The sequence below is a fragment of the Ammospiza nelsoni genome, chromosome 1, assembly GCF_027579445.1.
Source record: "Ammospiza nelsoni isolate bAmmNel1 chromosome 1, bAmmNel1.pri, whole genome shotgun sequence".
NCBI classification, from domain to species: Eukaryota; Metazoa; Chordata; class Aves; order Passeriformes; family Passerellidae; genus Ammospiza; species Ammospiza nelsoni.
In genome coordinates this window covers 13,853,411-13,868,345 of record NC_080633.1, presented here as the reverse complement: position 1 = coordinate 13,868,345, position 14,935 = coordinate 13,853,411, and the positions used below count along the sequence as shown (strand labels likewise).

The 14,935-nt window shown below is 38.7% G+C and overlaps 1 protein-coding gene across 5 annotated transcripts in view; it reads left to right on the top strand.

The window, feature by feature from the left end:
- Positions 1-14,935, top strand: part of CCNY (cyclin Y) — a 120,283-nt gene that overhangs the window by 88,068 nt on the left and 17,280 nt on the right. For all 5 annotated transcript variants that reach the window (XM_059473687.1, XM_059473725.1, XM_059473716.1 and 2 more), the window contains 4 exons: positions 1,582-1,682; positions 4,695-4,730; positions 8,914-8,971; positions 9,076-9,195. In XM_059473687.1, the coding sequence (XP_059329670.1) occupies positions 1,582-1,682; positions 4,695-4,730; positions 8,914-8,971; positions 9,076-9,195 (315 nt within the window). The remainder of the gene's footprint in view (positions 1-1,581; positions 1,683-4,694; positions 4,731-8,913; positions 8,972-9,075; positions 9,196-14,935) is intronic.

The following is a 14,935-nucleotide window of genomic DNA, read 5'->3' as shown; positions in this document are numbered from 1 at the left end:
AATAGCTTGGAAGGTAGATGGATTGTCAGCTTTCACAGTGTTACAAAGTACCTTTCTGAAGTCTTGAAGGATTTTTGAAAAGGGGTGTTTTTCATTTTCTTGGTGAACTTTTTCACTCCCAAGAAAAGCAGTTCAGCCAACAATTTTATTGGTCCAGTGAGGGACCTTGCTAGAATTTGTTGGTAAGCTTTCAGGTAATTTGAACGTAATGTTTCTACAATTGTGGCAGCTTCATAAAATGTTGAGTTTTTTTTCAATTAACAGGAGACTGGTTTTTCACTCATAGATGTGAAATACAGAAATATGACTTAGATGTGTGTAGGTTTTGCCAGGAGTCTGTCTGTGTAGTGAATGCTGTTAAGAAGTCAGCTGCCTATGGAAAGTGGAGCATTGGTGAGCTGATGGATGCTGGCACTTGTAATAATATCTGTTTTAGAAAGTGGGCAGGGGAAGATGTGCTGAGGTAGGAGTCACAGGACTGTATCCTGGATACTCAGTTGCTCTGAGCTGGTAAATACCTCTGGATTCTGCTGATGGGATTGACATTGGTCCCTCCACTGAAACACTGCAAACTACATTAATTGTAAGATGAATTAAAATTTCCATGTTGATGTGCCAAATGAATTTTAAACCTGTTCTGTAGTGAGTTAAATGTGTAATTTGAGTGATCTTCACTTTCTTGACATAGGTTCTTGGTCAAATTATTTGCTAGTGTAGATGGGATAAGCAAAGATAGAATCCAAGAGGATTAAGAACTGTGAGAGCTATTAGCTGATGTGATTGAAACTGTTCTCTTCAGCCTGGTGGAGTCCTGCCTACTCTAAACAGCTGATGGAGAAGCTCTCTCAGCAAAAAATGTTTAGAAATAACTAGAGTTCTCAAATGCCAGTTTTTTGGCTGGATTTTTCAGTGTTTTTCTATGGTAGTGCAGCAAAAGGATTGAAATATATTGAAAACCTTTTGTGTTAGGATATGGGGTATTTTTTTTTTTGCTTATACTCTTTTCTTCTGTTCTTTGATCAGTTTTCTTCCTTTCTACTAACAATCTATTATTGATAAATTATTTTTAATGAATTCTCCTTATTAATTTTGTAGTTATAGTGTAAAGATCTCTTTCCCTTGCTTCATTCTGTTAGGAGCTTTTTTGAGGGTTTTAGGGTGTTTTTTTCTGCAAGCATAGTTTTATATTTGTTGCTGAACTAGTCTTTGCTAACACAATTTCTTTTTCACTCTTCCGTTTACTCTTTTGGAATGAGGACAAAAATATAGGCCTTATTCATCTTTGCTTTCCAAGTGTGTGTATGTATTTGAGTAAGCCTGCAGAAAAATTTTTGCATGTTTTTGGGGAAGGAGAGACACAAGGGATTTGGGACTTGAAAGCATTAGCAAGTCTCAGGCAGGGATTTTTGTGACTTTTGCACTGTTAATTATTCCTCAACTTTCTGAACTGCTTCCAAACGTGATCACATTACTGTGTGCATCATGTGAGAGAGAAATTTGTCTTTTTAAAATTCTTACATTTCCTCTAAAAATGCTTTGGTATTACATATTTGCTATTGTTCTTTTGCATGTTTTTGATAGCATCCTCCTGGGCAGTTGAGAAGGAAGTACAGTTCCTGCTCCACTATTTTCCTGGATGACAGCACGGTCAGTCAACCAAACCTCAAGTATACCATCAAATGGTGGGTTTTACAATTTATTTGTTTTTGCTAGCACTTACATTTTATGTGTGTGTTTATGTATACCTATTTATGAACCACTCCTAAGCAAGCTTCAAAGGTTTTAGTTTTTTATAAGTAATAAAATTGTTTAATCAGTCATGCTGCAGAGTTACTGGGTGATGTCTCAGATGAGTGTTTTAAATTTCACTGGTGTCCTTTTACTGTTGGAGAGAAATGAAGTTGATATTTGTAGAGTATTTTTCTTTCCATTTTGTACAGTAAGGGGAAAATAGAGACCAAATGCTCAGGCATTTTGTGCTCTTTGTTAGTGATTGCTGATAGCCTCTCTTGAGTTGGCTGTAGGTTGGTTACCTTGGTGTACACAAATGCAAAAATTTAAGACAATATCTCTGCTGCAGAGGTGTTACATGAGAGACAAATCTATTTAGACTAGCACATCCAAAGGAGTTTGTAATGTGGTTACTAAGGCAGTCCTTAATTTTTCTGTTAAAGGAAAAACAGGGGAGAGGAGAAAGGTTTTGTAGTTTAAACTGATGCCTGATTCCTCATCAGCTCTTTCTGCCTGGAATATAGTCTTGCTTTTCTTCATGTTTCTGTCACTAGTAACTTAAAAATAGTTCTGATTAACACTTGAAAAAGGTTTTCCCTTTCTGAGGTGTTTGGGTTTTTTTCCTCCTTGAATCTCATACTCTTCTGCTCTAAAAACCTTTGTACACAGCAGAAGTGCAGCCTTTTGGGTGGGTTTTGGGATTCTTTTTGCATTATACCTGCCATGACTCGTGGGAAGAAGAGATGAGTTCAGGTGCAGCAGCCAAGAAGTATTTTCAGGTCACAGAAGGACGAGCTGATAGTGGGGAGAAGGTTGGTGTGTTTGGGAGGGACTCAGGTGCATGGTGGGGACAGAAGAGCTGGAGGAGCCCGTGCTGGGATGGGGCAGGGTTCTGCAGGGCTCAGGCCAGGCTGCCAGCATGGGGAGGGTTGGAAGCTGCAAGGGCTCAGAGGGCTTGAGAAGGGACCACAGAGGGTGAGAAACTGAACTCTGGCACACAAACTCTTTGCATCTGCTGTCCAGCTGCACATTTGGCAGGTTGAAAGGTAAGGAGACAGTAGGATTATTGCTTCTGTAGGACAACTTCATTTTTTCCCCCACACCTTGCAGTCTCTGCAGGAAAATAAGTATTGCACATAGATAAATCTATGAGGGAGGCATTTTGCTCATCTTTTCTAGGTCATGTTATGCACTGGTGTGTTTAAAATATTGCTGTATCCACTGCAGCATCTGCAGCAGTCAGGGTGGCTGGGGTAGAGTGATGGAAAGCTCCATAATCATCATTTCTGCACTCTTAGTGCCAGCTGAACCAGTGTATGAAAGGTAGAATGAAACTTGGGTGAGTTACTCTCTTGCAGCCCTCAGAGACTGTCAGATTCTGATACAGATTTCTAAATAGTAAATATTTTCTAAACTTAATTTGACATTTTGTTACAAAGGCAACCATTTGGGCAGCAAGCAGAGCTGTGCACATGGATTCTTGCATCTGCTTTCATTAAGTGAACTGGAGCTGCAAGTGTGTTCCTAGGGGCATAATTTAAAATTAAATTTTAAGATTAATTCATCTTGTGAATATCTTTCTGTCAAATCAAATTCATTCATAAATGTGGGTTTTTCTTGTGTTCAGTAGCAGCTGTGGTCTTTAAATGTCTGTGGTACATCCTGAGTCCTTAAATATGTGTTTGTAGAAAAAAGCCAAATTTAAAAAGCATGTATGATCTGAAAACGTGTAATACAGGTAGTAAAAGCTCATAAAAAATTTAATAAAATATATTTGCTTTTAATGGAGAAAAATGTTTGCTACTGTACGGCTGTTCAAAAAAACCTCCAGTCAAACCTGAAATAGTATAAAATTCTGCTGGAGTTTCAGCTCAAACATTTTCTTTTCCTAACATGCAGTATCTCAGTTTTCATATAAAAATTCTGAAATAAAATCAGAGAGCAACTGCTTGACCCTTAAAAGGTGTTTCAAGGAAAAGAGGGGAATTTTGCATCAGTATAAGACCTAAACATCTTGCAGTGAATCACTGATGAAACAAACTGTCCACAAAGAGAATCAGTGAATTCCCTCCTCCATCCTCTTTCCCCTTTAGCTTAAATTGGTTTTATGCTGCTGCAGTAAGTAAGGGAAGAGTGCTGGCTCGGCTTCATTCTTCAATAAAAATATGTTGTGAGTAAAGCATGAGCTGGGAGTTGGGAACTGTAGGATAATCACAAGGATCCATGCTTTAATTTTGTTCCATCTCATGAGAACAAAATGAGATCTGTTAGTTGTCTATGTAATCAAAACCTTAACTTTCTGTGAATATAAGGACACTTTTTGTCTGTGTGCAGAATATAAGCAGGGGTGCTTTGATGTGTGGCTGAGAGTAGGGGAAATGCATAATGCAGTTAGTTATTCAGGGAGTTGTCTTTCCTGAGTTAAAATAAGTAAGTTGATGCTATAAAACTGTAGGAGAGTGGTATTTGAGTCTGCTGTTTGAGCAGCTATATAAAGACAGACACAAGCAATGGATTTAAATATACAATCATAAGCCAATGGTGATTAAAACGTTTTGTGTTAACCTGGCAGCAAACCTAAAGAGAATGTCCAATGCCTGTGGTGCTTTGTCTTCAGCATTGCAAGTCAGGAGTTTAATCATTGGTTTAGTGGAGTAGGGCATTAAATGGGAAGTATGTGCAACTTGATACATGAAATAAGAAGATAATATGAATATGCTAATAACATGAAGTAAATTTCTTAATTACTAGTAAAAAGGATATAGTGGGAGTGTACAAAACAAACATTATAAAATTGTCTGTTTACAGCAGTTTTCCTGATATCTAAGAGTGAACAAAAGAAAATTGACTGTTGACCATATACTGTTTGTCATGCTTTATGCTACGTTTTAAATTTGCATGCAATATGACAGAAAACATAATATGCCAGTCCTGAGATATTAACTCTGTATTTTTCTTTACAGTGTAGCTCTTGCAATATATTACCACATCAAAAACAGGTATGTGAATAGTTACTGAAAATATCTTTTATTGAAACAAGTGAACTGCTCAAACCCTAAAAATCCATGCTTAGTTTCTTTCAAAAAGTTTTTGGGTACTCATTTTCTTAACTTACAGGCTAGCAATAAAAAACACACACATTTTAGATAGGTATTATTTTACGTAGAAAAATTAAAATTGGAGGATTAAGTACCATAAAATTGGAACTACAGCTCAACATTGAAAAGCTCTGATCATCCAGTGTTTGGTTTTATATGGGGCACTTCTGCATTGTTGCATATGTTGCACTTACATGTAGAAAAATCTGAACAGTATCTTTCAATTTTGTATTTTTAGCTGCACCTTTGTAAAGGTAACTGTGTTTATAAGTGACCAGTTAGGATTTTGAAATAAAACCCTTGAGTTATACAGTAAGAGTGGCATTGTGAATAGATGTCATTCAAGATGCCTCAGAAACAGAGCAGGTCCTGGCTTATCTCTCCTGGTGTAGTCTGTTTTAGATCTCTGCTCAGTCAAGTTAATGGAAAATTAATAGAAAAAAGGTTCTCTAAAAAGTGACTTGGCACATATGTGAGTTTTCTTCATGTTGAATTGTGCTTTTGTATCTTAAATTCTCTGTCCTCATTATACGTCACAGTATCCTAAAATAATATTTCCTAACATTTCTAAGGAGAGGTTGTATAAATAATTCAAGTTACTTTTGTGTCCATGGTTTTTCAATTGGCCTTTTCAGAGAACTTGGCTTAGATCTTGATTTATCAAGCCACTTAGACTTTTATTCTTCTGGACTATCAGAAGTCCAACTAGAACAAAAGGAGTTACTCATGAGTTCAAAATTCAGCTGGTACTGAACCATTCAGGACCATGGTTCAGGTCACTGGAACCCATCACACTTCTTGAAACAAGGCTGACATCTCAAGAGAATCCTTTATATGTGCAGAAGGGCTTAGGGCTTGATTCCCTCTGTAAGCTCTTGGAAGTCTTTCTAAGACATCAGTGGGCCTTGGACTGAAACATGGCAGTGTATAAAGCAAAAGTTGCAGTGAAATCTTCTCTCAAACTTTTAATCTCATTTACCAAGAAATAAGGCATGAGTGGTCATGCTTGGATTACTTGTTTATCCATCTGTGGTTCCTTTTCCCCCTCTTTTCCATAGTCCCTGGATTAGTTAGCTAGTCAGTTTTTGCTATGCTTGACTAAATAATAGAGATCTCAAAGATAATCAGACCCCAAAGTTTTGTGGAAATAAATTAAGTGTTCTCCGAAGTATCATGGCAGCTGAGTAAAAGGCTTGAGAGAGTTGGACACATCAGAGACTGCAAGAGGTAAGAGACCTCAGTAAGGGCTCTCAAGTGAGCAGGAAGAATCCAGAGCCACAGTGTGTCAGACATGGCCATCTATGCTGTTTGCCATGGAGCTGATCCCTGTCTGCAGTAAATTATACCCATTTGTTGGCTTGCAAGGCCTGATGCAAATGTGACCTACAGCTGGTAGACAGAGAGACCAGACCTTTATAAAATAAAGACTACTCTGTCAGCATCTCGAAAACAAATGCATTCTGACTGTTACTTTCTTGGGAAAGTTGCTGTCTGTCCTTTCACTTTTGGGATGGAGAAGTGATTGATTCAGTAAACTGCTTGCTGCTGCTTTCCCTGGAATGTGCCTGGGGTGGGGAAGTGCTGTGCCTGCCCTTGGGACAGTCCCAGCAGTGATGCTGGAGCCAGGCTCATGTGTGTCAGTGAGAAACTCTGGAATGAGGGATGTGAAACAACTGCTGACTCTTGGGTTCTCTCTGATTTGGGAATGGAGGGACCATGTGATAACAGCACTCAGTTGTGCTTGCTGCTGAAACAGCAAGAGCAAAATATATGTTCTGTTTCCTGCTGTTATAGGAGAAAAGGAAGTTGTTGACCTATGTGGGAGATTTTGGTTCATTAAGGGGGATGGGGAGTATGAAACCACTGTGACTCTTTGACTCAAGGTTCATTTTGATAGAAAATTAGTCAAGCATCTCCTTTTCCAGAGAATTAATTCATTTTAGACAGTATTTAGTTGGTCCTGTTCTCCTGCATAGGAGACTTAAACCAAAATTACTTCCTAATGTTTTAAACCCTCACCAATCTACATTTTTTTGAGAAGCTATGCATGAAATATCATATTTCTTCACATGTTTCTCACAATTCATTTGATTGTAGCGTTCCAGTTATCATTCCTCCCTTTCCCAGTGTCTCCTATCATGGTTATACTGATCGGTGTTCTTAATGTTTTGTTGTCTTGGCTACTCAACAAGTAATTAAAAAACTAAACTCATCTTGTTTTTGAAGGAATGCATAAGCATTGGTGAATTTGCTAAAGAAATAAAATAAACCCCAGCAAGCTGACCATAAAGAATGCTTGAGTAATCAGTAGATGGTCCATTTTTGAAAGAGTACAATGTAAGTTTTAGTGAAGACAAAAACCTCTCAAGTTTTTTAAATAGATTTTTGAGGGCAGTCAGGTGTGACTTCATAGCATACAGCAGCTACAACCTGAAGAAATAAAATAGGAAATTATTTGCATTGTGAAGTGCCATAGTTCACTGTAGCACACCACCTTTTCAGGGAGACTACTTCTGCATTAAGATACTGCTTTTTTAGGTAGGGTTAAAGAGTCTGGCCTAGACTCCTTGCTGGTAGGAATTTTCTAGTAATTACCCCAGTCACCCCAGTCCAGGTTTTGGGTTTATTTTTTATTTTGTTTATTGTTTTGTTGTTTGTTTGTTTTAATTTAGATCTTCTTTTTTTTTTTTATTAAAAATGTGTTTCTTTCCAGTGTTAGCCTCCATTTTAGTAGGAAGAAAAGTCACCTTCAGCTGTTGAGTTAATAAATGTATTTTGCAGACATGAGTCCACTGTAAAACTTGTGGTTTGCATGCTCTGAGAGACATGTGCTGCTAAGCAAAGATAGAAAATATATTCAGTGGTTTGTTTGTTAAGGACTATATGATCAGAGTACCAGGGATGCTAAAAATAAAGATGGGACTGTAATAAGTAGGTCACAGGGATGCACCTGTCCAGAAAGTGCCAGTTCTCGTACAGTTATACTTGGTTTTGTTTGTTAGTGTCCTTGCCAAAGTTACATACAGCAAAAATCTTATGTTGCATCCTGGATGTTAGGCTTGTGAAGTTGCATCAATGTGCTTGCTGCTGTTGATTTACAGGCATTTCAGAGAAACATCTTATGAAACCAGTGAATGAGAATATTATTCTGTCTGAATTTTTTTTGTATGTGCTTCTTTTGGCTTTCAGAAATCATTAGTACAATAGGGTTTTTTAGATAAATGAAAAGTGAACTATGTATGTATTAACTAAAAGATGACTGTAAAAATAACATTGCCTATTAGTGAGCTATTGTAAATGCAGGTCCACTGATGAGGGGAGAGAATGATGCATCTGACTCCATCTTATCAGAAGGCTAATGTATTAATTTATTATACTATATTATATTGAAGAATACTATACTAAAGAATACATAAAGGATACTTACTGAATGCTAAAAAGATGATAATGAAAACTTGTGACTCCTCTCTTTGTCCTGACGCAACTTGGCCTTGATTGGCCAGAGTCAAAACAACTCACACCAGAATCCAATGAAACAATCCCCAAACACATTCCACATGAGCACAACACAGGAGAAGCAAATGAGATAGGAATTGGTTTCTTTTTCTCTGAGGCCTCTCTTGCTGCCTTTCAGCTTCCCAGGAGAAAAACCCTGGGCAAAGGAATTTTTTCAGAGAATGTGAATGCCACAGTAAACGTTTACAGTGTTGGTAATGAAGAAGGAAGAGGAGTTGAGAGATTGCAGGGGTGGACATGAATAAGTTAAAAAAAGGAGAGTAAGCTGGCCTGATTTTATCTAGTTCGTAGTAGTGCTGTTTAAGCCTCGTAGTAAAGAGCACAACAGTTTTGTATCTTGGGCACTGAAAGCTGAGTGTTTTAGCATGTTTTGTAGTATGAATTTCATGTTACACGAGGAGCTTATGCCAAAGTAGGTCTAACCTCTATTTGAAAATCACATTTCATCAGTGTTTCTAAGCACCCCACAGCATGGGGAGTGTTGGAGTTTGGATGGTGCACTGTGTCTGTGAGGGTTGTGTGCTGTTGTGTTCAGATAATGACAGTGCTTTGGTTTTAATACTTTTAGGGACACAGATGGAAGAATGCTCTTAGATATTTTTGATGAAAACCTTCATCCCCTTTCGGTAAGTTCATCTGCCTCTCCTTCCCTTTCATGTGAACTGTCTTTTTTTTTTTCTGTCTGCTTCGTTTTGTTTCAGTCACCTATTTGGAAGTATTTCTTCCTTAGAAATCCGAAGTGCCACCAGACTACGACAAACATGACCCGGAGCAGAAACAGATTTACCGCTTTGTCCGGACGTTGTTCAGTGCTGCTCAACTGACTGCTGAATGTGCCATTGTCACCCTGGTGAGTGTCTGAAGGATGACATCAGCCAGCTGACAGACCCAGTTTTGTTCTCAAAAGCTGTGTTTGTATGATTTCATAGATCTGGGTGCTGCCAGGGAAATTTTTTCTCACTATGGAGACCGAGGAGATTTCTTGATGGGAAGAGATGCCACAGTTCATTTCATGGGTTGACTAAGTGAGGAAGAAGAGATTGGGTAACATGTGACACAAAACCTGGGGTCCTGCCTCACAAAATGAGTGTGTTCCAGGCCACCAAGGTGACTCATAGAAAATGTAGGTGGACAGGGTGGTCTGAATGTGAGAGAATGTTAAAAGCAGAAAGTCTTCAACTTCCAGGGGGTTTGCTGTGTCTCACTGCAGCTCCCAGGAGAGACTTGGGAACAGCTGTAGGTGATTTGATAGCACTAATAAGAATTGACTGGCACATGAAGTATTCAGTGAGTGACTGGGACATGTTGGCTCTCTTCCGCTTCCACTATTCTTGTTGTGGGATTGAACAATTGTACTCAAGTCTGAAGTTTAGCTGCTTTAAAATAGCACAACACAAAAGAAGGTTCAAATTTTCAGCTGGTATGGATCAGCATAGCAATGTGGATTAAAAGAGCTAAAGTGATCTCTACCAGCTGGGAGTTTCTTAATTTTCTTGAAATTTATATCCTGCCAATTCTGACAAGTCTCTTCAGCTTTCAGTCACAATTTTGGCCATGTTCTTCTCTTAGAGGTTTTAAAATAACAAAATGGTTTTTTACTACTACAACATGTGGTTTCATGACAGCTTAGTTGTGCATTTTAGATGGAGGAAGGAGAAATTGGAGAAGGTGAATTTTGAAGCCCAGGCCTACTCATTTCCTTTGTTAATCTATTTTCCTTGGCTTCGAAGATTAGTTGGCAGGCTTTTCTTCTTCAGACAGAATGAGTTGTACTAGCCAGTAAAGAACAGGAATATGGGAGAAATGGGGCAAGAAACACCCCCCAGTGCTCTACCCTTCCATTTTGTACTCTACCTAGTTGCTTGACAGCCAATATTTGTTTTCTGAAATGACATTTTGCCTATTTTATATAATTGTACTAAGTGTTTGTCCTTCTTCCTTTTCTTCCTAATTGTTTTCTGCTGGAGACAAGATACGTTGTGTGAATCAGTATGTTCTTTTGTAATTTAATTAACCCACTGTCAAATACATTTTATTTGTCTGTTATTCAATCTTAAGTTATGTGATCAGTGTGTGCACTGTTTAGTAGAAGACAGGGGTCTTTTTTCCCCTTTTTTTAGTAGCATTACCTTTCTGTTACTGCAATGCATGAGAAGTGCTTTCCCACAAGTCTTATATAACTACTTCCTTGCCTCTTCTGGTTCTTGTGTGGTTTCCTTGCAAGTAACTCTTTTGAAGCATAAATTTTTTTAGTTCATTTGGTTATATTGCAGAAGCTGTTTCCATAGTTGTTAGTGCTTGAAAACTTAGGTGACTTGGGTTTTTTTTTACTCATTACCATGTGAACAGGAAAATGTATTACAGCCAAGTTCTTAGAGAAGCCATGCAGATGTTTATGGATGAATTTGGTGCAGCTGATCAGTGTTTACCATTCTGCTCTTCTTGCCTGTGTTGTCAGGATAATAACACATGCCTGACCCCCCTTTCCACAAACCTTCAGAGGTTATACATAGTGTTTTACAAGTGTGAATTCTACTGCTGCTGTTCTCAGTTTCCTCTGTACTTCTAGATCCCATTTCTTTATTCCTTTGTGTCATCGGGAGGGGCCCCAGACACAGATCGTGTTGTTTTTGAAATACTCATGCATGGAAACTAATCTGTGAAAAAGCAAGCAGCCCTTTCCCCCTTCCCACACTCCTGAAATCTTAATAATGTTGATCCTGCTGTTTATGAACCTTGCAAGTGCTTTCAGTTTTGATATCCTGTCTGGAGAAGGAGGGATCAGCATTCCCTGCTGTGTTTGCCATAGTCTGGCTGTCCGTCAGCAATCTGATAGCCCTGTCTGCCACTTGCTCCTCTTGGGAGCGCTGCCAGAAGGCAAGAAGTGTGGGGATCTGGGACATTTTGAACAAGATGCTACAGTTGTATCGTTCTTTCACTCGCCCTAATTATTTTTAAACAGTTCTAAGGACCCTTTTTTACTGCCCACATTATGAACGTGGTCTGACGTGCGTGGTTGTATGCACCCACTGTTTGTCTTGGTACGTGCATTAACCAGGTAAAAGCAGCAGTAACAATTAGTTCTACAGCAGGCTGTGTGCATGCAGGTGCTGAGTAAATGTGAAACTCCAGACTCTGAGATAAGCTATTCTGCTGCAAAAAGCCAGCATTGTGTGGCTTCAAGCACTTAATTAAAATATTTCAATTAAAGCCTCCGCTATTGCAGCAAAACCGATTTATAATTAAAGTAAAAAATTTAATTTTCACATGGCCTCCAGAGCTGCCAAGAGATTTCCCATACTGATAGGTAGAAAATTAAAACCTCAGGTTGAAACAATTAAATACTAATTCACATTATTTATTTATAAAATAGTACCATAAGAATAAAATTAGTTTTAAGAATTGTTTTGCTAATTTAAAGCTTGTGACTAGTGGTTCTAACCCCAGTGATCAGCATAACTGTGTTCTGTGACCTGACTTATTGAAAAAAGTCTCTCACCCCAGAGTATTCCCACCTTTGCTAAAACTGAGGAACGCCTGTCTCCTCTTTAGCATCTCCCTCAGTGCAGAGGTGGGAAGTTGTACTTGTGTTAATCTACTAATTGGATGGCAAATAAAAATGAGAACAGGAAAACAATACAGTGTTTGCATGTCAGGAGAATTAAATATTTATGCTTTGTTCTTTTGTTCTGTGAAAACAATCCTATGAACTAGACCTGAAGAGCAGAATGGTCCAAGTTTTCTGCTTTGCCTTGGCACGACTTTCTGAGTTTTTTGCAAACAGGCCAAATTTAAGGCACTTTTATTATACATCTGTGTCCCTAGTGGTTTCATTTTGCATTTGCAAGTGTGCTGGGTCTGCATGCTGTAGATAGATCAGATACAGTGATATGTAAATACATACAGTACACAGGCTGAATTATTCTGACAAGTTCAGAGGAGCATGCTTTTGGAATACCTTAAAGAGCTCATACTGTGACTGAGGGGATTTGATATTAGCAAATTTGAAATTTGAAGTATGTAGGAATAAATTCTCCTTATGAAAAATAGGGATTTAATTAATCCAGCCAGATGTTCCTGAGTTCTTACTGTATTCTTCAGTCACATTTTCAGCACTTAGGTCAAGAGACAATACTGCTGAACTGTATTGTAAAAATTATTGTATTTGCAGATAATTTTGATTTGTTTTCTGTGTATTTGGAGGAATGGTGAAAGTTTATTGGTTTCCTTTCACTGGGATGTTTTTACTTTTGATTGCTGATAAAATACTTTATTTAAAAAGTATTTCAATTGATGTAAAAAAGTCTGATACTTGTTTAAAAGGAAAGGAAAACACAAAAGGGTGTCCAGAGTCCATAGAGACACTTGATCTGCAGAGGTCCTTTTCTGCTGGAGTGTAACCTCCAACCTTTCCACAGCTGATGGAAGGTGCAGGTTTCCCTGAAGACCTTGGAGTGCCATCCAAAGCAGTGCTTGTTGCCTGGTGTGACTCTGAGGCAGCCTGAGTGTGGCTGGGTGAGAGCCAGGGCAGGCAGTGAACCTGGGCTCTGTGGTAGGAACCCCTGAGGAGAGCTGTGTGTATCCCCTGGTGCTGGTGTCCTCCTTTGTCCTGATCCTCAAGCGTTCCTGGGGAGGTGCCAAAGCCCAGCACTTGGGCACGTCAGAAGAAGGTCTTCAAGGTGTAGAGAGAAGGTCCCTTGACCTGTGCTGTTGATCCTGAGCTCCCTAGAAGGAGGAGGAACCTGTGCTCTGGGTACTGTGGGACAAGAGATTCTGGCTCCTGGTTTTAGGCTATTCTTGTCTTTTCACTGCAGTCCAATGTCTGACACACGAGTGATTATCAGTTAATACTTACACATCTACTTAGTCAATTCTTGCCTTAGAGTTAGTTGCTGGGATATGCACTTAATGAAAAGAGAACAATAGAGGTGGGCACTGAGGGGGAATTCTCTTTAAATTGAAAGGGAAGAGGACATTCAAAGAGCCTGTATGTGCTGATGCCTCTTGGGCTTCTGTGTGGGCAAAGAATGAATGCTGATCCCAGTTTTAGACTGCAAAGCCAATGTTGCCTAACAGTTCAAGTGCATTTGACATGGATTATAGGTATTTGTCTTAAAAAGAGTAATTTTGGGGGCAAACCTGGAGATGTGTGACTTTTCTCTCGGTTCCATTTGTGCTTTCTATAAATATCTGTAATGGTGCTTTGCAGTTGTTCACCTTTTTTCATAGTTCTATGCTTTTGTTACTTCTTTTCACCATTTGTTCTCAGAAATAAAAATGGGATGAATTTGCAAGGACCACAATGAGATTATGTCCTTTTCCACCAAATGGGTGGCACCAAACCTTTGTGGAATATTTTAAATGCCCAGCTGGGCAATTGCAAACCACGGTTATTTCTGGAGAGTCGTGGTGAGGAACTGGCTGATGGCTTAGAACAGAGCATATGGCAGTTTAGTGATTGGATTAGAGCCTGATTTGGCTGTGTGAGACCCGCTACCAATTATAATCTTTTCCATAAAGATATCATTTCAGTTTCAAGGCATTGTGACACACTGAAGTTTTCTCATTAGAGAGAGATGACTCTGTATTTTTCCATAACATGTTGGGATGGAAATGTCTTTGTTAGCTACTCTGTGCTCCTGCAATTTACAGTGTGGGTTACCTGATGAGGAAAGGAATGAGGTGTTTGCAAATAAAGGTTAATTTGTAGATTCTCAATTATAGTAATTAAAATAGCAAAGCCATTGTCTCCTTTTTGTCCATGTCAATCAAGTGATAAATAACTTAAGCTCCTAGAGTTTTATTGGTAAAATAGAGGTGGAATTTTACATAAAGCCATATAAAAACCACATGGGAGAAGATCATGTTTTGCTCCTGCTGCTGCCTCAAAATTCAGAATTATTCTAGTCATGACAGTGACATTCCTTGGAGATTGCCCATTGCTGAGTGTGCTGAGACTCCCAGTCAACTTCCTTGGGGGCACCACTCAATTCCTGACCTCTTACTGTGGCACCACAGGAAATTCTAGTACTGCATACAAATATAATTGCATAATAATTTCAGTTAGAAGGGACTTTTGGGGTTGTGTCTGGTTTGGCCTTTTCTTAAAGCACAACCAGGCTAATCAGGGCTTGACCAGTTGAGTTCTGACTTTCTCTGAAGATGAAAATTTCATAACTTCCACAGAAAACCTTCTCCATTGCTTTAGGGAAGCCTAAAAAAAGAACTGCTGTATTTTTAGTGTTTAGACTGCAACTCCAATGTGATAAGAGGTATCAGTGGAGTATTGGAAGATAATGTTGAACAGCTTCAAGATGAAGTTACAAAAAGAAGTGAAACTTGTATAGGAGCCCTGTTGTATTTTGAAAAATGAGTGGATTTTGTGATTGTGAAATACTGAAATGAAATTATTTCACATTTTAATATTAGATATATATCCTCCTGAAGAGGGGAAAAAAGGGAAAGACGTATTATCCAGTATTTTCACTTTTCTTTCTACTTGAATGTATTATATCATGTCCAAAGCATGCTAAAATATCCTCTGAGGTGGGAAACATGAGATGCTGTTTCACACTAATTAAAAATGAACT